The sequence below is a fragment of the Pectinophora gossypiella genome, chromosome 4 (genome assembly GCF_024362695.1).
Source record: "Pectinophora gossypiella chromosome 4, ilPecGoss1.1, whole genome shotgun sequence".
In the NCBI taxonomy this organism is placed as follows: Eukaryota; Metazoa; Arthropoda; class Insecta; order Lepidoptera; family Gelechiidae; genus Pectinophora; species Pectinophora gossypiella.
Genome location: NC_065407.1, coordinates 16,285,658 through 16,309,095, shown reverse-complemented (window position 1 = coordinate 16,309,095; position 23,438 = coordinate 16,285,658). Strand labels below are relative to the sequence as shown.

At 36.4% G+C, this 23,438-nt stretch overlaps 2 protein-coding genes across 15 annotated transcripts; both read left to right on the top strand.

The window, feature by feature from the left end:
* Positions 1-256: 256 nt before the first annotated feature.
* On the top strand, positions 257-15,131 carry LOC126382409 (troponin I). Of its 11 annotated transcripts, none has more exons than XM_050032274.1 (10): positions 258-410; positions 1,674-1,712; positions 3,022-3,039; positions 3,672-3,800; positions 4,150-4,273; positions 6,049-6,149; positions 8,697-8,740; positions 10,960-11,101; positions 13,485-13,502; positions 14,801-15,131. In XM_050032274.1, the coding sequence occupies exons 2-10, from the start codon at positions 1,698-1,700 to the stop codon at positions 14,867-14,869; spliced, it is 660 nt and encodes a 219-aa protein (XP_049888231.1). In that variant the 5' UTR covers positions 258-410; positions 1,674-1,697; the 3' UTR covers positions 14,870-15,131. The 11 variants fall into 11 exon arrangements, with proteins under 11 accessions (XP_049888241.1, XP_049888231.1, XP_049888232.1 ...); XM_050032275.1 differs by lacking the exon at positions 6,049-6,149 and adding an exon at positions 5,174-5,274; XM_050032273.1 differs by lacking the exon at positions 6,049-6,149 and adding an exon at positions 4,710-4,810 and having other exon boundaries at positions 261-410.
* A 132-nt stretch (positions 15,132-15,263) lies between these two features.
* LOC126382419 (tropomyosin-1, isoforms 33/34) lies at positions 15,264-23,110 on the top strand. 4 transcript variants are annotated; one of them, XM_050032295.1, is made up of 6 exons: positions 15,264-16,222; positions 18,470-18,512; positions 18,996-19,226; positions 21,016-21,054; positions 22,305-22,349; positions 22,902-23,110. In XM_050032295.1, coding segments are annotated over exons 1-6 (420 nt in total). In that variant the 5' UTR covers positions 15,264-16,220; the 3' UTR covers positions 22,962-23,110. The 4 variants fall into 4 exon arrangements, with proteins under 4 accessions (XP_049888252.1, XP_049888249.1, XP_049888250.1 ...); XM_050032292.1 differs by lacking the exon at positions 15,264-16,222 and adding an exon at positions 16,619-17,286; XM_050032293.1 differs by lacking the exon at positions 15,264-16,222 and adding an exon at positions 17,704-17,831.
* The last annotated feature ends 328 nt before the right edge of the window (positions 23,111-23,438 follow it).

The following is a 23,438-nucleotide window of genomic DNA, read 5'->3' as shown; positions in this document are numbered from 1 at the left end:
TTCGGTGTCGGTGTCAAAACGACACTGCTCTAAAAATATGTAGAAGGAGTGCAGAAAACTAGCGTTTACACGTCACCATGTATTCCCAACAAAATTCTACAGAAATCCACCTTATTTTTTCAACTGTAAAGTCTATTTGCTAGGAAAGTTAACTGGATATTCCACTAGACAAATGATGAAAAGAAAAATGTAAGAAAAACGACTTTATAGTTTAGAGATACGATCTAAAGTTGGTCGGAGGTAGCGATCGGGAAAGGTGCGAGCTTTTCAGGCGCGGGCGTGCGGGTGAGGGGGGGTATGCGCCCACGCAACGGCCGCCGCGCCTTGCCGCCCGCCTCGCGCCAGTCAGCAGCAGTGGCTCGTGTTGGCTAAACCATCTTGTAGGGCCATCCTCTTTTTTCTTACCTTAGGTGAGTGGTGCAAAAAACTAAATTAAAAAAATCTAACCTAAAAGTGTAGTGAAGTGTTTCTAAAGGAAATCGCGCATCGATATTGTGAGTGCAGGATGGGATAAAAGTGCATTAGTGACGCCCGGGAAACTTAATGCATGTCTCGTCGTGATGTTCGATTGTTTAAAATGCACGTGACGTCATCGTTTTATCCGCTTCGGAGCGCTCGGATTACAGTTGACGTGAACTTAGCAAACGTGAAATTTTATAAGTTCAAGTTAAAACTAAGTTCTTAAATAAAAACTATAATGTTTTAATTAAAATGTTTCTTATCATTTGTAAATTATATTCTACTGTTTCTAATTCCGAATCATTCCACGGAGATCATTGGATCTGATTTAATTTGATTTGTTTTTTTTTAATTTTGATTGATGAAGTACATTTGTACTCACTTTCAGAAAACTAGTAATATTAATCTGATCATCGTGTAAGAACATTTATTTGAAAGTGTCAACTGTCAGGACCAAATATTAATTCAATTCATAGTACTTCCTTATTATGTCTTCGTCATTATGATCTGGGATCGGAAATATTGATTTGCTTATTATTATTAGGTACACATATATTTTTTTATTTAAACAGTGACGATACCTATCCGATTACACATTTATAAGTAAAACCACCCAACGCGCATGTCCGCTTCCGATCGCATTCGAAATTCGAGTAACCGTAATCGCTCACGGCACCAAATTAGGATGGGTGGACGCCAACCTATTTCAGTCGCGCGCGCAGCATCCGATCCCGCACGATCCCACCCGAGCGCGCCCGAATATGCCCGAACCTAAAAGTGGAATTTTCGTTGCTGCCCGGAAAACCAGGAACGCTTTACGACTTTCTACTTTCATTTTTAGCATGAATTTTAGCTAAAAATATACACTTTAATATACATTCGAACACATCTTCTTAAAATATTCCATTTTCAAATATTGGAAAATAAAGGTTAATGGATTCAGTATCAAATGTCACATATTCACACCTAGACACTGGCAGGTTTCCAAAAAGTTTCAAGTGACAGACTTGTTTTTAATGATGGCTGCCAAATACGCATTGTTCACTTATTTTAGTTTTTCTAGTTTATTCGGTAACTAATTAAAATTATTTTGAAATTGTCTATTCCAAATATTAATTTTTAAAACCTTGAAAAATCAAACAAGTTTATGCGATATATTTTTGTATTTATTTTAGATCCATTTTGCACATTTTAAAAAATGCTTTTTTTTTCAGGACACCTAAACCAACACTATCACAATGGCGGATGATGAAGTGAGGTAAGAAAACTACAAAAAATGGCTATTTTTGTTTCAAAAAAGACTCAACATTGTTTTAGTTTTTTTACACAAATATAGTTTGACCTTGAACTATTTTTCTCTCACATAAATAGTTCTACTTATGAACACATGGAGTTTCAATAACCTAAAAATGATTAATTTAATTATTGTTTTGTTAAGCACTGATAGTTTATGTCATTATCTTTAGCCTAAAACATTGCACAATGTAGATAATTACCTGGTAATTTAAAGAATAATTCTACATTTTAACTACTATTATAATATTTAACACAAACTATTTTACCTTCTTCTGTTCCATTCCAATGTTCTACAATAATTTACCTGGATGCTTGCTACGATGACTGGCGACCACGATTTGCGACCACGGCGATATTCGACGATCACGACTACAACTTGTGACCACGATCTCAATTTTGGACCACGTTCTGCAAATTGGATCACTTCAGTATTAAATGCTATGTCTCCTCGAGACTCAGGTAACTATTTGTTGTCACTAATCTTGCGCACTCATACATACCATACACACACATTAAAAAAGAAAATTTCCATAGAGGGGAGGTGACATAAAACGAAAAAACGTATTGCCAAGCTATGAAAGGAAGGAAAAAGTATAACCCTCAAATGAAAAGAAAAGATTTTATTTTCGATTTTATTAAATATATTTTTTACAGCATTATTTAGTTAACTTAAAAGACAGCGAGTAAGTCAATGTGTCACTGTACTGCACTTTAATTTGAAAAAGCAGAGTGTGCACAGTAATTAACTTTATGTGTTAAGTAAATTATACTTGTTAATGTAAGTAATTTACATGTGGAAACATTATGTGTATGTCTATATGTAATAATTAAACGTACTTAATTAATAAACACACACTAATTACACACTTTGCACTGCACTTTACAATAAATTGGACAAAATATCTAAACTTTTAATAAATATATTATTTTCTCAAATTTACAAAAATATATTTATTGGCTATGATATTTTGATCCAATATTTTTAATATGCTCACACTATTTTGCTAAAATTGCACACATAATATCACTATCACGCTATCACACTTATACTTATTTGCACAAATCAGTTCAGCACCAAATTATATGTTTTTAATAATAATTGTACTTAAATAGCTCAATAAAATTGTAATAATACATGTGATTTTATATGTCACTTCTTGTTTTTGTAATTACACTTTGTTTTAAATGTATATGTCCAAAGTTAACACTTTACTAACGAAGTATTGTAAGAATGTATTTTAATGGATGTAATGTTTCTTTTTTCAGAAAAAGCGTCTCGAGGAGGTAAAGTAGAAGAATGAAGAAAAACAAACACTTATCAATTATTACACTAATTCACATTATTTAAATACATTTACTTAATTCGTCTACACAATTCACAACTTGCGTTCAATTATAAGACACAATTACATTTGACATGGGTTACATAATAAAAAATGAGGCAGTGAATTACCACAATACACATTAGAACGAAATATAACCAGTCAATACATAATAAGTACACATTCACACACACACACACACACACACACTATCATAGGTACAACACTTGAACACATGAAAAATGTTAGTCACGTAGGAAGTAGATAGATAGATAAAATCTTTATTTAAGTTTAAGACGTTGCATTATCTTCTTAATATTAAAAATAAAAAAAATATAAGTAGTAAGTATAAGTAGTTAGAAAATTATAAAAGCCTTAAAAGTGACTACACAGATCTCACACACACAACATACAGACTGATAGATACACATTTGCAATCAAAACAAGCACTTTCTATCCACACACGAATGTGCACACACACTCATACACACGCACTCACTCTCTCTCGCACACAAATTTACACATAACCGTACTTACACACAACACACAAAACAAGTCACAAGTACCTATTTTACCATAATCCACTATGTTTAGGCGAAGAAGGCCAAACAGGCCGAGATCGACCGCAAGCGCGCTGAGGTGCGCAAGCGCATGGAGGAAGCCTCCAAGGCCAAGAAGGCGAAGAAGGGTTTCATGACACCTGAGAGGAAGAAGAAGCTTAGGGTAAGTACAAGGCTCAATTTATTTCATTAGACATAGTAGTTAATTCGCGAAATCATAAAAAGTCAAAATAGGAATTGGTATTATACAGTCCTGACATTAAGAGAGTTTATTGAACTAAATAACAACGCTTATAGACCAAGTTACCAATATTCTCAATGATTAGCATAATGTTGATACATTCTTTGCAACAAAAGAAAAAAATGTAGAGGCAATAGGCAATATAAATGTAGTATAGATTAATCTAAGTACTTAATATAAAAAATAGAAATATATTTGTCTTAGTTATTCGAGCACTTTAATGTGAATGTTGGACACGATCATTTTAATAACAATGCTGTAAATGAAACAGTTGCTGTTGCGTAAGAAAGCCGCTGAGGAGTTGAAGAAGGAACAGGAACGCAAGGCGGCCGAGAGGAGGCGCATCATCGAGGAGAGGTGCGGCAAGCCCAAGAACATCGACGACGCCAATGAAGGTAACCTCCGGATAATCTTGCTTCTCCAAACCTAGTTGTAAAGCCATCGACGATACAACCAAATAGAGAACCATGTTTGATTTATTCTGTCAACAACAATGGCAGAGGAAAGCGCGCTGATTGGCTTGATCAAGATCCTAAACAAACCAAAGGTCACGAAAGCGAACGCGATTGGTCAAACGTTGTCGGGAGGCATCTTATATTTGAACTATATCTTCAGATGTATTGACCAAACCCATTTGTCTGTTACTAAGAGTGTAAAGGTTGTAACGTCGATGTGTAAAGCAAAATGCCACACCCAGTTCATCTTCCAAAGGTGTACTATGTTTGATAAATGTTATCCCATACATTACAACGACGGCAATATACAGCGTCCATTTTATGTGTGTCGCTAGAAATAGTTACCCATTACATAATTGTATATGTCACATTATAGATACAGTTAAGACGGTTTGCAAAGACTACCACAACCGCATCTGTCAACTTGAGAACGAGAAATACGATCTGGAATACGTCGTTAAAAGGAAAGATATGGAGGTAGTGAGCCGAGCTGCGCAGTGCGCTCTCTTTCCACAAACTTACATACTTACTTTTCTTCTTTTAACGTTACTTGGTTAATTTCAAAGTGTATGTTGTATCTGTGTCTGTTTGAAAGAGATTGACTTCTGTCTACTTGCGAGGCCGCGGCTCTTCGCTGGCCGGTTTCTCTTTGCTAACGCGTTTTTTCTCTCTTTCTAAGCTCCATGTGAAGACGTCGATCTTAATGCGAGTTCTTACTACCTTCTGTTTTTCCGTTGAATCTTTCTAAGACTTACACCTAACTGCGTTTGCGCGGATGCCGCTGTCGGCCGCTAGAGTAGGTCGGTTGGGACGCGAGAATAACCACAGTTGATGTTATAGCGGCTCTTACGAGCATCATTACCGGTTACCACCAGCGTATCTGCAAGCTCGAGGAGGAGAAGTACGATCACGAGATGGAAGTGGCCCGCAGGGAAATGGAGGTCTGACCTGGTTTTAGCGCAACGCAATCCATTACGCTCTACCTTGAGTAGTTCATGCCGATTATGTGACTAGTTTAAAATACTGTTTTGTTTTCGCAGCAGACTTAAATATCGATTTGCGGAGTTGAATATAAAGTATACCTCCATCCTTAACAGTGTGGATAACAAGATTATTATGAAAGCGCTAAAATAACAAGGACCCGTTGTAGCCAAGCCGGAACTGCAATAGTTTGATACTGTAGAAACTTAATCGGGTTTTAAGTAAATAACAAGTAGACTATGACGCCGTAATGTCCATTCGATGCCACTTAAACGATCATGTAGCTTCGCTTACGCTTTGACTCGTCCGGTACGGAGGTCCCAGGTAGATATACACTACAACACTACAGACTCAGGCGGCCGTCGAAAGCCGAAATGATGTCTTTGAAATTCTTAAAATGTGATTCTGTTTTTCTTTAGCTGAACTGCAGACGATTTGTCAAATGTACTGGCACAGAATATACAACCTAGAGGGGGATAAATGGGAAATAGAACGAGCGATCCAAATTAGGAAAATGGAGGTAAAACTGCATACTAGGATTGGGAATGCACATGATATGATATGAGTTGATACTGATCTAGTTGTTACGACATGACATGATAGTTGTACGGCTCACCGCACACATGCACACGTCCGCGCGCGCCCGGCGGCGCCGGCGCCGGCGCAGGCCACTCACACCAATATGCCCATGCTCATTCTGCTGGCTCAATAATCTGTCTTTCCTTTTTCTATAGCAATGCTCAAGAGAATAATACAGGAGTATTATGACCGCATGTATGTGTGTGAGGGCCAGAAGTGGGATTTGGAACATGAAGTCAGGAAAAGAGATTATGAGGTATTGACCAATACTTTATAACCATTGTGAATATCACAGTCATCGATTCTGTAACAAACGTGCGCGTGTGACAATCGTGTTTATTTATACATTGATAACGCTTTGTAAGTTTTCGGTTGTTTGTTGTTGAATTTGTAAATAACGGTCGGGGTCGGGTCGTTAGTGCTGCAATGTATTGCGACGTAGAGGAGTGTGTGCGTGAGTAGAGGAGGGGCAGCGAGCCCCCGCGGGAGCGAGCGGTGCAAAATCGATCTCCGCCGCGCCGGCGGCGCGTCATCCGACATGGAGCTTACACCATTAATACACTAACGAGTAACGAGTAACCGTCATGCGCCATCGGCGTACAGTAACCACACTGCACTCACACGCGGCGGCCCCGGGCCGGCGCTGCATGCTCGCGCCATATATCATCATCATCATCGCCTTAATCATTGCGTCTCGATCTCTACTCTCGATCTGATCGCCTGCCGTCTTCTTCCTGCCATTCAATAGATCTATAAATGAAACGAACTGTCACGTTCATCCATGATAAGTTTCAATGCCAATCGCCTATCTGCTAAGCTTTGTTTGATGCATGCCTGAACCTATATAATGAGTAACAACTATGCTTCTCAGTCCCGATTAATACTTCCCTGTATTAAATAGTATGGCACTTTAATAATATTATTATTAATTTAATCGAGTCCCGTCGCTGCATCCGCCAGTGTGTCGCTTCATGTGTGGTGGCGAGCTTAGTGGCCTTACTGAATTTTCTCTTTTTGATGATACCAATTAGAGATGCCGTTGAAATGTAATTGGAACGCTGGACTGGTTCCTCTATTGGCACACGCAAGTGCATAGTGTAAGTGAAACTTCTTGTTCCAAATCTCCAACTTTCGTGTATGCGCCGTTAGATTACGCGCGAGATGTTTGCGTGTTCGGTTGCTGATATATGCCCCTTAAACCTTTGCAATACCTACCTACCTGTCTGTTAGACACCGAGTGTAACTTGAAAGTGCCATGCTCTGGTGGATGTAGCCCGTCCCCTCCCCGAGCCGATGTACATTGCATCATATCGGGACACAGTGTCTGATATGCTCACTTGCGAGTCCAAACACTACAGAACATACCCACACAGCAAGTCTGGATCGATTTTGCACCGTCACTTCACACACTTCGACGTCGAACTATCGGGTCGACGTCGACGTACTATATTGAGATTGATGTAGAGACGCCCGCCGTGCGGGACTCACAGCAGATACAGCGCTCAATATGTTACAACCTCGATCACTGGACTAAACACGACCGCCTTATATCAACACGTGGTAACACAGTAAACAGCCCAGCGTCGAAGGAGTGTAATATTGTTGTCGCTGGAGTTACTTGTTGCACATGTAATATATCTTATATCCTGCACTAAATGTACATTATCCGAAGGGCACAGGAGCTGCGAGCGACCAGCTACCGATACAGGCACGATGAGTAGAATGTGTGCACGAGATTAGAGAAATGTCACAATTGGTACAGTAGCTAGAGTAGAAACAAGTGTCAACAGAGCACGGGCTGAAGACGTAAAAGGAAATGGGACTGACCTTATTGAAAATCTCAGAACATACTTACAGACAAGTTTAGAAACTGACAAACAGCTCGCAAATAACACAGCCTAATCTGCGCTCAGCTCTATATCTTGTTCTGTGCTTTCCTCTTTAATTTTTACATTTGAAACGATCTTGTTTATCTTATGTTACTTGACGACGTGCATTTCGAGTGCTTTTCAATGTGCTTTCTTTTTACAGATCTTTGGAGTTACCTTCGCATTTCTTTTTACTTTTTATTCTTGCATGGAGTGTTACTTATGTGTATTCATCTATGATTCACTAGTTTCCTACTCTGTAACTAAGTACGTATACTCTATTGTAAACTTTCCCTTTTAACTTTTTATCTGTCTTTACTATTTAGGAAACTCGTGGATTGTAAATAGAATTACTTTTAAACATTTCTACATCCTGTAAATATATTTTTATTCTATGTATACTTTATTGGCCTTATTGTCTATATCGATAAACACTGTGACAGATATAATGTGTGTAACTTTCTTGTTTGTTGTAACGACGCTCCAATGTGACTTTTCTTGCTAATAAGGGAATCATAACTGAACCTATTATATTCTTCTACACTCACTTTGACAGCCTCTCCTTGTCTACATCTACCTTGTATTTTAAATATAACCAAAACTTTACCTACGTTATAACACTCAATTCATAATTTATTTTGTTCAGTGTTTATCGGTAACACATCATTGTACTGTAGTGATTAATAAAGCTATTCAAGTTTCTGCTCATTATAGATATAATACCTTTCTTTTTCCTTTTCAACATTTTAATTAAAGTAGCTACCAATAATTATGTTATTAGATCATTATCAATTGTAATTCCTTTTCTTCATTTTCAGACTTTTATTAAAATTTTCCATTTGAATAATAAAGTTGAGATTGCTATTTAATTAGTCTTCTTTGCTTTTAATGAATTATTTTCAGAATGTATGTTTTAATTCATTTTATTTCGTCAGATCTCCGACCTGAACTCTCAAGTCAATGACCTCAGAGGCAAATTGTAAGTATTTTTTAATTTTTTTTTACTCGTTACTTCAGTGGTTAGAGCATTGGGCTCACGATTTCAAGGTCCGGGTTCGATTCCCGATGGGGACATTGTCGAAATCACTTTGTGAGACTGTCCTTTGTTGGGTCAAGGACATTGCAGGCTTGAATCACCTGATTGTCCGAAAATGTAATTTGATTCCGTGCTTCGGAGGGCACGTTAAGCCGTAGGTCCCGGCTATTACCCGTAAAACAGCTCCACCAAGCCGCAGTGGAGCAGCGTGGTGGAGTTTGCTCCATACCCGCTCCGGTTGATTGAGGGAAGGCCTGTGCCCAGCACTGGGACGTAATAGGCTGTTTATGTTATGTTATTACCTATTCGTTTCCACATTTGCTAGGAGTAACATAATTAACGTTAATTATAAATTGGCTTCAAATTGTCTGCCATCACTCATCCTGAAAAGCCAGGATGCCAGTTTATAATTAACGCTAATATAGGATTTTAATTAACGCTATTAATATCAAATTTTCTAATTAAAGCATTACAATCTATATATGCCTTATAATATTACAAAACATAATAACGACAGCAATATACCAGATGTAAATACCCATGTTTCCAAGATTGTGGAGCAAAGAATCTGTCAACATAAATATGGAGCGACTATGCCTGCCGACCGCACTAAACACAGTAATCCAATCACCAGGATCCACCGGAACGTGACTTCTCATGCTGCTCGGGCAGTGATTTATAGTATGCGGTATCAAATTTGTCTCATGCGACCCGCATACTAAATCCACTTACATCGTAGCCAGTCGTATGAAATTTTGAACTTGACGTTCTATTTCTGAATTTTAGAACTTTGAAAAACTTTTATAATTACAAAACATTACTTTTACGACAAAAACAGTAGATAAACCTAGTAAGAATCGACATAGTAAGCACGTTAAGCCGTAGTCGTTACATGAGCCATGTCAGGGGCCTTTGGCGGCTCAATAATAACCCTGACACCAGGGTTGATGAGGTTGGTAATGCACCTCACAACCCACACAATAGAAGAGAGAAATAAGAATCAAACCAATGTGTAGTTTACTGGCAGTTTTATCTAAAACACCATAAACCAATAAAACAAAAAGAAAATTCGAAAATTATAATTTCAATGTTCTCCCGAATTTCTTAGCCAACTTAAACAGAGGTAAAAAACTTTTTAGCTTAGTTAGAGAATAAAAAAGATGTGTCTGTGAATACAATTACACGTCGTCGTAATGATATGCTGGGTAGACGAGAGAGGATGCACTCTTCTCTCCTAGGCTGTAGATGGTGATGAGAAGACGCGAGCTTTCATCCATAAACAGTCCACACTCCCTCCAAAAAAATCGAAACACTACGCTTTGTAAGTGATGACAATTGCAACATAAAAATACCCTTTTTAATTCATGTTATAATCACATTCATCGGTCTATCTCTTATTGTAGGACTTGTTCATAACCTTTTGTTACTACTAGAAAAAAAACAATAGAGTTTTGAAAGTAATCAAACCATACAAATTTTAACAGTAAAGATTATCAGAAAAATATCAAATATCCACATATTAGAAACCGGTCCCGCAGTCACCGGCTAATGTTCCAAATTCAAATTAAATCAATAAAACTCGTGTTTTTTTTAAATTAAAATTGAAAATTGACTGAGGTCTAAAAACGGAAAATATAATTATTATAATATTTTCTGTTTATATTACACAAGTATTCTTATATTGAAATTGGGGATGTTATACGCTTATGAAACCGCTATCGCTTCCGCTTGTGAATGTAAGCAGATCATTGTACGTAGTCGAGTCGTGTCGCAATTAGAGGGACATTTTCATTCTACCACAGCATGCACCAAAAGATGGGACTTTGTAGGCAAAAATTAACGTAAATTTTTGCCTGTAATATAAAGCGGCTTAATAGAAGACTATATAAATTATTATTTTGTTGGGGATTCCTTTTTCACTTCATTATATTTTATTAGTTAGGCAAATACCCTTCAATGTGACAGGCTATAAGGCTTGGTCCATATTATGTTGTTATATTAGCTTCAGTTTACTTTTAGTGATTTATGTATCTGCCTATTTCGATATTCGACTAAAGCTCTATTCACACAGAGGTGGTACTGGGATCGTTCCAAATCCGTTTCCCGCTTGGGCACAAACCAACCAACAAATGTTATGTTAACCTTAATATATTTGGTTACAGCGTCAAGCCCACACTAAAGAAGGTGTCCAAATACGAGAACAAATTCGCCAAGCTCCAGAAGAAGGCCGCCGAATTCAACTTCCGTAACCAATTGAAGGTTGTCAAAAAGAAGGAATTCACCCTTGAAGAAGAAGACAAAGAGGTAAATATTCCATAACAACTTTAACATCTGAATTTATGAGAACTGTTTCAACAAGAACTTTGTTGCAATGAACAATAGGAAATTACAAAATAAATAACGTAAAAAAAGTACCTACTAGAAGCAAACGATGTAAAATGTATCAAAATTTTGATAATTATGCCCTATTTGTCGATTATAATTTATGACTAGTGATTGTTGATTGACATAATTAGTGTAATTATGATGATATATGAAGCATAGCAGATGACATCGGAAACAATAGAGAGACATTAGTTGGATTACTTTATGCATTGGATGAATAGATAGACAATTAATTAAGATACTTAATGATAATGTTAGCGATAAAAATGTTCACAAAAAATTACATGGTGAAATATTGTATCCAAATGGTATTCTCGAAGATGCTACATAAACGTAGGTACATAGAGCTCAAAATCAAACTCCCGCTTGAAAGGAATATAAATGAAACGTTATTGCTATGTGAAATGTTTACGTTTCTAGTTAACCAAACTGTAGCTAAAGCAGCCATGAGTAGTTTTATTAAATCTGTTAAAACAAAGGGTAGCATTTTAAATAATGAGAAACTACGATAATATATAATGTGTCTGTCTAGTCGAAAGGGTAAGGTCGATGCCCACTGGAATTTGGTTTAGAAGTATAATTTTATTGTAGATGTTAGTAAAAGTTAGGAAAGTATATAATGTTGATTGATTGTGTACTTTGTATTCATTCAACGCCAATTTTCAATTGAATAAGTCCAGTCGTTTTGGGTGTTTTTTTCTAAATAAGTAAGTATAATAGTCAATTTTGATTGACTATTATACTTATTTAGAAAAAAACATTTTTTCTTAGTCATTCAGTAGTTTTAGTTTAAATCAGGCATTATATATTATTGATCTACTATATCGAGTCTATGTCTACACCTACGTGTAATAGGTATCATTAGCGTAAAGTTTAGCCCTGTTTTAAGACTTGTACAATAGGTTCGGACCTTTGGTCGGACACAGTGGGTCTAGATAGCATAAAAGTTTCAACGGCCCAAGTTTCAAGCCGTGTCCGCTATTAAACAACGTCCCTTGTCATAAATTTTGTATTAGGTTCTAGACGTGAAGGATTTTGTGCGTATTTAGATAGGTTTCCTGGACCACTTTCCTTTCAAGCCTAAATCTAATTAATAGTTATAAATTTCACTTTTAACAACTATTCTTGTAACTTTTATTAATTTTCTTCTAATACTGAGGGTTCGATTCCCTTAGTAGTTTTTGACTTTTCTATGACCTTTAAGACTTTCATATCTACTTCTTTTATATCGGCTCCAAAAGCGACTCAAATTACATCAGATTTGTGATTACTTGCGAATATTCAAAATCGTCGTATTTATAAATTACATAAGGTCGCTTATGAAACCGAAGTTTTCAGATCCTCATGTCTTCTCCTAGATACGTGGATATTATCAGCAACAGATTAATAATTATCTTCATGTACACAATACACTTCAAGAAATACAGAATCTCTTTACTCATGTTCCCACAGGCTAAGAAAGCGGAGAAGGCGGATTGGGCTATCGGAAAGAAGTAACATCTTATAAAACAAAACCAAAAATACCTTAATATTTGTTGTACTTCCATCTATACCTATACTTATTTATCGATGGATTTTATTACTAAGTTATTAAAATAAATCTATTTTATAATTTCTCAATTATACTTTCAAGACCCCTCTTAAATTTAAAAGCAAAAATAAGGTGAGATTTTGAAGTGCTGAATACAGCTTATGGTATTTATGTATTTTTAAATGAATCCTCAACGCCCAACCGCTTCAACTGCGAAATTTAAAAAGACTCATTTACATGTATATTTGAAAGCCTTTCCCTGCAAAGCTTTGTAAAGACCTCTTTGTATAAGCAAATTTAATAGGAACAGAGATTTTTCAGTGCTAATATTTCTTGTATCTATTTTTAAAACAGTGACTAACACTCTTTTGAAAACTCCACAATCTGTAGGTTCATCTGAAACTTGTTTAAAATTGATGAAGGGAAACAAATTATACGACTCTGAGTTATCAAAACTATAATTTTGTTTGTACAAAATGATACAATTCTATTGAGATCATTTCGGGTGTATATAATAACCAACCATCTCCCTGAGTAATTCCGTAAATGATTCCGGGTCGTATCTAACTTCTGGTGACTAAAATTTATCTCAGTTTTTGTTGTTCGACTCTCAACACGATACAGCTAACAAAATGCTTCAAACAACATTGTATCTTTACAACTCTTGATTTATTGGCACACATAAATTCCACGTCATGTTAGACAAAACACACGCGTCCCTAAATTTGACTTTCTCTGAATTGGTACCAACTTTAATGGAATGTTCCACAGGGCGGTGCTGGTGGCAAGGTAACATAACGACATAGATACGGTTTATTTTAGTTGGTTCACGAGGCATGTGAATATATTTAGCTCGGCTTGAGCCATTCTTAGAATGGTATATCACGATGTCACCTAGTTTCACACCACAGCCAAACGTACGTGGCGTGGTCGCGCACTTCTCTGTCTGCATCTGGCAAAATGGAGATTCATGACGTTTTATACACTGGCTTCGTATGCTCGACACATGCCGCGTAGGGCAATGTATAATACACAACTGTATAATAATGTACATATAGGTTGCAACACAGCTTTAGTTTTATTAGCCGTTCGGGCAATTTTGTGTCATCGCTTCGAGGGTGTGATACGCTTTAGATTTTAAGAACGTTTTACAACACGTGCATTATCTTCAATATGCTTCACCTGTTGTTGCCAATTCAATTACAATCCCACCAATGCCAAAACGAGACTTTTTGGTTGTTTGATTTTCTGCGCAATATTTTATACTTATGGCTGATTCTGCACTTATGTATCTTTGTATGCACTATTGAGTGTTTTACCACCAGTTTTATCTACGTTTGTATCCGTTTATTTAAGTGCCGCCGTAATTGTAATTGTATTCAGTGATGTATTGGCAACAACAGACAAGATGGAAGGCTCAGATTCTACCATTAGTGGAGCACATTAGTCACAGTTGCAGTCAGGAGACGAATGACGCAAGTTGGTTCATCAGTTGCAATGCCACTACTATTGATACTCACTATTTATTTATCTTAGACAGAGAAAGAGCTTCAGAATATCCAATAGGACTAATAGGCGCAATGAATAGGTCTATTTAGTCTTTTAAACATTGTTTTTTTGAATATTGTATAAATCTAAAATACATTTAATGAGAAATTACTGTACATAATTATATTGTATAAGTACAATCAATTCTGTTGCACGAATTTAATTTTTTGCAATATTATGTCACTGCAAAATATCAAGAAGTGAGAACCAACAGTAGGCAAACGGTCGCTTAACGTTTTCAGGAACATTAATCGCATCTAATAGCTAAACTTGAGTGATCAGTCCATTCGTCTCCCTGATGCATCTTATCTTTGCTCTGATGAACATTACGTTTTATCTACTTTGTATTTATTTAGATTTGAAATGGTTGTCGTCCGATGACAGCGGCATTTTGAATCTACAATATTTGAAAACTCCATCAAGGCATTTCGCAATCTTCAAGCCAGTCTAGTTGGAATTTTCAATTAATACCGCTATCGATTCGAAACCATTTCTGATAGTGATAATGAGAAATCTAATCCTCTCTTGTGGTGTTACAGAAAAAACCAGACTGGTCGAAGGGCAAGCCAGGAGATCAGAAGGTAAAAGAAGAAGAGGTTGAGGCATGAAGTGTTACCCTCCCAAAAACTGTTCCAAACATCAGCTGACCAATTTATCTTAACAATAATGTGATACAATCCAGTGGTAATCTTGGGACCTGTCACCTTACCCAGATATTCCCCAATTATCATTATCTATATGTATTCCTCGACCAACCATTTTAAAGTCAGCCAACTTTTTACATATAATTTATTTATTTATTAAAATAATGTTTTTGTAAGATAAAGTACATAATATGTTTAATAAAAATTAATTTTCTGTACTATGTTATGTGTCGTTGTGATCTTATTTGACCTTGTCCTTTGTGTCTGTCCTTTGACCCTGCCCTGCTCATTCAATTTTACTATTTACTTAGCTGTTGTAGTTTCTTAAAATTTCAGATGGTCGTCGTTAATGTCATTACTCTGTGTATCAGATGAACTTTGCTGTATTTAGTGAAGAAGAGCTTCAAATTTTAATTAAGAAGTTTTGAAAGTCTAGTGTTTCTAGCAAAAACGTTACTAAACATAATATACGGATTTATATACGTATTTTAGTGTATTAAACATATCCAGTTTTAGGTGCGCAACCAACAAAATACATGTAGTTGTATAAAAGGTACCTCACCTGGTTGGACAACGAAGTTGTCTCCGACAATGATGATGAATCAAGAATAATTTTCCGCTAGTGGCGCGACCATAGTGTCCTAGAGAGATAGGTCGTCGTTTAGATTTATGTTGCATCGACGCAAGTTTTTCGCGAGTTATCAATAGACTTGTATGAGAAAGATATTTTATAAAAGAAAAGATACATATTATGACAGTCACGTAAGTGTAAAAGATTCGATTTATTGAATCATAAAAATGTCATCAAAGAGCAGCAGGTGTCTAATTCCTATCACATCCCAGTTTTAAGATCCGTATATAAGTACTTTATTGTAGTCAAGTAAAATATTTTGTTCACAGTAGATATATTCCCATTTGTGTATGTCCTAATTAGTAGTTAACAGTTACTGTTCTATTTTTAGAAGTATTTTAGGTTAAATTCGAGTGTTATGCAGAATGTAAGTATAAATGTCACAGTTAAAACTCGGTTCTGATTGAAACGCGTTTCCATAGTTATAGCTAGTTTTTGCTAAGGGCCTTTGCTAAAGATAGATTTTACAGCTGCTTAAAGGATAATATCAGTTTAAACTAGTTGTACCCAGAGAAGACGCGTTTTGTCTAGCGAAAACTAGTTTTACTCAAAATAATAATGTACCAGGTTAAGTTAGCAAAGCGAAAGATCAAACCTGAATTGTATCAATTGAAGCAGTATTATTACTTTTAAAATGTACAATCAACATCCAAATTCCAAAAGCCACGTTTATGCCAAACAAGAATGTAAGTACTAGTTTTGCCAAGGGAAAATGCTTTTTATCTATAAACGGGTTTTGGCTATAACATAATAACATGTAATCGCCATGATCATAAATGATTTTGATCATAAAGTTGTAATCTCTATAGATACTCAATAATACATAATAATTAATATATAATCAAGGCTTAAATTTGGTATCTATTCTTTATCAGAGATTTAGATGTTACTGTAAGTAGTATTAATTACTTCCTTATTGATCATAATTATAATACTAGTTTTCAAAACTCTATACCTCACAACATTTTAGATAAACAGGGGGCATTCTCTTCTTAATCACTCTGTCAGGCAGTTTTGCAAAATTGAGATCCAAAATTATTCCGTTATTTCCGTTGCTTAATAAAGTAACATCTGTTCTATCAACTCAAGTTAGAAATATTTATTTTTTCACTTTTGATGGGTTTGCTCTTGGCCCCAGACTAGCTCGAATGCATTGATATTTAAAAAAATGAGAAAACCATTGGAAAAATAAACGTTCAAAAATTTTATATTTCATCTACCAAGTGTACAGATAACGTGACTTCTATAATAAGTCATTACGACGAGGTTAGAGTACTAAATAATATGAGATAGGTACCTACACTAACAAAGAGTTTAACCGATACAACACAACTGAGGCCTCAGCCAAGTTACAAACGATTATGACAATCGACAGTGACAGTGATAAAAATTTAGATTGACCTTATGTCAATGTCAATACAAAACATTTTTATCACTGTCAATTGTCATAATCATTTGCAACTTGGCAAGTCACTTGGTTCTTGTGTAAATTAACTTTATACCGACGGAACCAAAAAGACATTTCTTTACACATTACCCTAAAATAATCGACCGAAAAGTCTACAACTTACGAGACATTTTAATAAAACTTGCCGCTTCCATCTGGCGAATGTTAATAAAAAGAAAATAAAACTGACTGCTCCAATCCCAAAGATAGAAAATAATGGAAAGGTCAAATAATCCTTTTGGAAGTGTAAAATCTGACCTTCGGCTTTCGACCTCCAATTTTAATGCAGATGTCTGCCCTTTGGTAAGTTTGTATCTTTAAATCCCTGTGGATTTGTCTACGTTTTCTAAAGTGAAGGGTAAATTCAAATATCTTTTTATATAATAGCTTTTTATTAACAGACCCGTTGTGATTCAGGCTTTTTTAGCATACAGCCTCATTCATTTGCGACAATATTGAAAACTCTCAGCAATAATTCTTTCCAAATTGCAACGGATCAAATTAATATTTGAAATGTAGCTTTACTAAATTTCAAAAACATTTTAGTCTTCAGCGGTGCATAATTACTTCATGCTTTGACGTTAATGAAATTGCTTTTAACTCGGCTTTAACTGCTGTTGCGACGGACTGCATTTAGTACTTAAATGCTTTTAAAATATCCATTGAACTTAACACTGCCATACAATGAGTATTTTTTTACAATATCAACACTGACTTTTTCATAAATCGTAGCGGCGCGACGTAATGTCGCAAAACCGAAATCTGAAAAGTTTTCAAACGCTTTACTTCTATATTAGTGATTAGCTCAGTGAGGTGTGTGTGAGTACTAAGTTCATCTTGCGATGGATGTAAGTGCCCCTGACTACCCCAATGGGATATAATTCTGAGCTTATGTTATTAGTGATTCCCATTTAGTGGCAGAAACTGGCACACTTCACGCTTGAATCTGCTAAGGAGTCTTTATTTGATGGCACTAAGCAAAACTTATGGGGAATCTTAGATTCTGGTGTTGTGGCATCACGTTACGTCGCGTCGTGAAAATATTTTGGCTCATAGTTTGATTAAAACACAAAAATGTACGAACTCATTTTCATATTTCCAATGTTATTAAGAAAGTGTTTAGCTTCAAGCTTTTAGCATATAACTTCACGAAGTCGTCTGAATAAAAGATTATTTAACCCAAAGGCAACAATTTTATTACACTCAAGCACCAAATACACAATAATAAAGAAACTACTGTTACTATGTGTGACAGCTTTATCAAAAAATGAAAAAAAATCCAAGCATTTACTTGGAAGTACATTTAAGCAAACCCTTCTACCATAAGGACATTAATTTTGAATTCGTTGCTTTTGGGTAAACCACGTTATTTGGAAAAGTGCTACAGTGCCAGTCGTATCGTGTAAATATGTAAATAGCTTCGCAGTGTCGCTTGTGCAACAGTGACGTAATACAGTATGACTTCACCATTCTATTGTCGTTTTAGGAAGGCGAGGCGGCACCAGGGGAAGGCGGTGCTCCCGGCGAAGGTATGAATTAAAATAATGATATTTTTATAAATGGTGAATTACATGTGTTTTATAATGCCATTCATGAATTACATGCTTGGTAAAAAATTACAAAGAGGAAACTTTCATTTTTCTTCATTCATGTTGTGCGAAGAAATATCAATACCAATCAATGGTGTGACGTTTTAATGTATTTACTTATGATGAATAAGAAAGCGATACTCAAGTCACCATTTTAAACAATTTATTTACAGATATTAAGGCTCCTATATACCTGAAATAGAACACATTAATGACATAATAAATAGTAAAGCGACTCTAAGTACGCTCGCGTCGGTTGTCAATTTTTTGATAATTCTCTGATTTTGACAACATGCTCAAGAACATTAGCGGCTATAGGGGCCTTAAACACTTTAAATTGCATAATGTCTACAGATGATGTCTCGATTCCAAAAATCACACTCTTATGATGAAGGTCAATGATACTTATTATTTCCAATGCAGGAGCACCGGCAGAAGGCGCGCCCCCAGCAGAAGGCGCACCACCCGCAGAAGGCGCGCCCCCCGCAGAAGGGGCGGCTCCACCCGCGGAAGGCGCGGCGCCACCAGCGGAAGGCGCGGCGCCACCTGTTGAGGGCGCGCCAGCAGCGCCGCCCGCAGAAGGAGCGCCACCCGCGGAAGGAGCCCCTGCCGCTCCCCCCGCAGAAGGTGCTCCACCGGCTGCACCTGCTGAAGGTACGTTATACAAATACTTAATAATAAAGACAACTGCCTATAAGTTATAAATTATAATGTAAGTATCTAAAAACATACTCTCTCTCTTACTGTGAGGTCGCAGTTCCGAAGCCCAGCACGGGTTTAAAGCAATGATTTTCGAATTTGTTTTGAAATCCATGTTTGGATCATAAATGATGATCGTGTGCTCAGTGGGGCAGAAAAACATCGTGAGGAAACCAACATTCCCGAGAACCTAGCATGCATTGGGTTGGTTTGCCCTTCCCGGATTGGAAGATGCGTCAGGCAGTCGCTTCTGTGAAAAACTAGACCTGTCAAATCCTCAGGTTAGGAGATGATGAGAACAACATAATATTCGTTGATATAAACACTCCGTACAGGTAAGTTTTAACTCCGTAGTATATATAATACCTTTTGCAATATACAATTTATTAGAGGGTGGTATTTTTGTTTTAATCAATCAACTGAACATTCTAATTTAAAAATCCTGAGCCAGATTTTACCCTCCTTTATAGTCTAAGACCTCATCATCATCAGCCCATTAACGTCCCCACTACTGGGGCACGGGCCTTCCCTATGGATGGATAGGGAGATCGGGCCTTAAACCATCACGCGGGCCCATTTCGGATTGATGGTTACTAACGACTGCTAATGCAGCCAGGACCAACGGCTTAACGTGCCTTCCGAAGCACGGAGGGGCTCGAGATGAAAACTTTTTTTTTGTGGTCACCCATCCTATGACCGGCCTTTGCGAAAGTTGCTTAACTTCAACAATCGCAGACCGAGCGCGTTTACCGCTGCGCCACCGAGCTCCTCTGAGATCTACTTACTTATAATCATTTTTATACATATTTATAATTAAAAGACTACATTGACTACACTAGATACCTCATTCTCATTGTTAGGGAAATTCGACCATCGACCTGTCAATTCAGGTTAGGTAAGCGGACCCCGAGAATAGAAAGATAGGGAGATGATGAGAGAAATTCGACGATTTAAATATATTTCTATAGGAGCTCCCGCACCAGCACCACCTGCAGAAGGTGCGCCTGCGCCAGCGGCGCCAGCTGAAGGTATACCATATACCCTGTAGAAATTGTACCGTGTCTATAGTATTCGAAATTGTCTGTGTCATTAATATTTCATTTGTATTATCCGTAGCTATTTGTATTTTCTGTATTATTCGTATGTAATGTCCTGTAGAACTTGTATTGTCTGTAATTAATGTATTTAGTATTTTGTAGACTATTCGTATTTACTGTATCTATCGTAAATGTTTGTGTAGAAATTGTATCGTCTGTTATTATTGTATTTAGTATTTTCTGTATTACGTGTATTATTGCGTGTGTGTGTTTTATGTTACGTGCTCAGCGGTGAAGGAAAGGATCGTGAGGAAACCCACATTAACGGGAAATGCATTTCGGTGGTATGTGACCTAACTTGTTTTCGCTTCGCGGGTTGATGGTCAGACAGGTAGTAATTTCTGTCTAAACTGGACCTGTCAAATCGTCAGGTGATGTAAGCGGACCCCGTGAGAAACGGGATAACGCTAGGAAGATGTAGTGTATTTTCTGTATTATTCGTATTTTTCACCCTGTAGAACTTGTATTGTTTGTATTATTCGTATTTTTTGTTTGTAGTAGTGATGTTGTAGCGTTGTGCTGTTGTTGTTGGTACATAGGTATATTGTGAAGTATAGTGTGTGAAACTTACCACGAATACTAGATATATTTGTGCAGTGTTTGTTATGTTGGTGGATTTGATGCTTAATACAAATGTTGTGTTGCAGGTGCACCAGCCCCGGAGGCTGCTCCCGCGCCCGCTGAAGGTAATATTGAACATAACGTGTAGTTCAGTACAAAGCGAAATAGCACTCGCTGTATAATCACAAAAACTACAAGTGCTAGAAGTCTCAAATTTTGTATGAGTCCTTTTAAGTAAAGCAAAGCAATAATATACGTACTTATAATAATTATATAACAATAATATTTTAATAACAAAGTTCGTATGAAACTTCTATAGTTACCACATCGCAAGAAGATATATCGAAGCATAGTGTATCGATTATTTATATCTTCGCTGTAATATGCATAACAGTGACGAACACTCGCACTGAAGCTCTACGCAGTTTTGTTTATCGCCTTTACGTACTAGACTCTTTTAACATTAGGGTTCCACGCGAACTAAATCGCGTGTAACAGCTGGTATTTTAATAGTATTTTATGCAACAGTTGTATAAGAAGGGTCAAAAAATGCGAGTGGCGTGAGTTGCGATGTGAGCCTTGGCGAACATCGCAATAAGAGACGCCACGAGCATTTTTTGACCTAGTTATACAACGTTGTATACAATACTTTTTCTACGACGACGTAATTTTAAATGAAACAAAAATTATACAAAGAAAAATTTTATTTATAAAAATGAAGATGTAAATTTTGAATGGTATGGGAAAATGGCGGCAAATGTATACTTTTTTTTATAGTATATCTATGGCACCAAACAAAGTAAAGGTGCCAGTTTCCAGGTCAAAAAAAAAAAACAACAACAATGCTTTTTTGGCGACATTATAGTACAGTTACACTTTGTAAACAATGCTTTTATAGGCCATAGAGCGTACACTTTTTCAAAGAGTTTAATTATGTATGTACTTATATTAGACTTTTTGGTTATTTAAATGCCAGATTAAAGTAGAGTGTAGAAAAAATAAATAATGTTTTAGAGCAGCTTCAGTGCGCGGTATAAGTTAGATCTGTCAAAGTGCCAAGCCAGCGCGGTTGTGGTGTTCATTAGCATAGTGATGAATCAGTCGAGATTAGGCCGATGGTTTCTGTTCTAACAGTAACAATAATAAATTATTCATATCTCACTTAGTCTTAAGTTCATTCTCTCCTTTTATAATTAACCGACTTCAAAAAATAGGTTATATAGTAGAAACGCTTATAGTTTTAGCACGTCTATTTACCTCTCATTCTAACATTCTACGTAGATATCCGTCAGTTAAAAAAAAATTAAATAAACATTTTTATTATTATTATTATTAGTTAAGTAGTCTGTACTATTTTAATTATTTTCTATTTCAGCACCTGTGCCAGCGCCAGAACCGGCTGCGGCGCCACCGGTTGAAGGTAATAAATAATGACCTAATAATATTGTGTGCTTTTTATAATAATATTAAGCCATGCGCGTGCGACTCACTGATTCACTTATTATAATTTTACATTGTAGCTTGAAAAATTGTCATTGTTAAATGCTCTATGGATCATTATTTACGGTATTTCTAAGTTGTTAGCCACATTTATTCATGTAAATAATATTAAATTGTAGTTAAATATATGTTTATTTTATACCTATTTATATGTGTAAGTAAGTACATTGATATTCCTTATTCCTTGCCTTATGATCCTTTATTTCAAAATTTCGTTCCTATCCAAATTCCTTTCTCCATAAACGTTTCCTAAGTTTTTATCCTCTACATTCAAATCTACATTGATGGCAAATATGCAAGTCGCATGACGCCAAAGAGAAAAAAAAAAAGTGGAATTCTATGGTCTCTGCCCTCCCCAACAGGAAATAGGCGTGTTCTTATGTATGTATGTGTATGTTTCATCCACAATGCCAATGCAACATTCTTGATCATTACAAAGTTTTTACTTATGTACTTATAATGATTTTTTCAGCTGCCGCCTAAACGAGGTGAAGATCATCACAAGAAGACAGATTATCATCAGTCACTATAAGACCCCGTCTGTCAGTCACTTTGTCAATCAATCATCAGCCGTATCATGTTCATGATGCTTAGATATTTAAGTATTTTTGTACACATCTCTGTAACATTTGTACATTTTGTACCACAAAGACTAAAGTAAAATAATTTTTCATAAAATTATTATAGGAATTGAGTTTCATTATTCAGTACTTATCCAAATAAAGCCAGTATCCAAGTGTGGCGGAAAAATGCCCTGTAATCTGGAACCTAACAGAATTCATATTCATATATTTATCTGAACAGGGAAACCACTGCCCTATTTTTCCTTAAAAAGTAGCATGGAGAATGCTACACCGACAAGAGCGTGGCTCTTAAATTAGTGATGATGATCCAAGTGTGGTCCCGCGTGCCACCTAGAGGGAGGAGCTTGATGTGCCAGACCAATTAGTTGACCAACTAGTTCCGCCCGTATGCAACAGATGGCGTTGGTAGATTGCCTAAAACGCGC

What these genes read in the sequence shown, in the direction of transcription:
- LOC126382409 (XM_050032274.1), top strand. An exon ending in AGAGGAAGAAGAAGCTTAGG is followed by an intron (nt 3,801 to 4,149) that starts GTAAGTACAAGG and finishes TAAATGAAACAG; the next exon opens with TTGCTGTTGCGTAAGAAAGC. An exon ending in CATCGACGACGCCAATGAAG is followed by an intron (nt 4,274 to 6,048) that starts GTAACCTCCGGA and finishes CTTTTTCTATAG; the next exon opens with CAATGCTCAAGAGAATAATA.
- LOC126382419 (XM_050032292.1), top strand. Translation starts at nt 17,200, where the DNA reads ATGGAAAGGTCAAATAATCCTTTTGGAAGTGTAAAATCTGACCTTCGG. An exon ending in ATGCAGATGTCTGCCCTTTG is followed by an intron (nt 17,287 to 18,469) that starts GTAAGTTTGTAT and finishes TTGTCGTTTTAG; the next exon opens with GAAGGCGAGGCGGCACCAGG. An exon ending in ACCGGCTGCACCTGCTGAAG is followed by an intron (nt 19,227 to 21,015) that starts GTACGTTATACA and finishes GTTGTGTTGCAG; the next exon opens with GTGCACCAGCCCCGGAGGCT.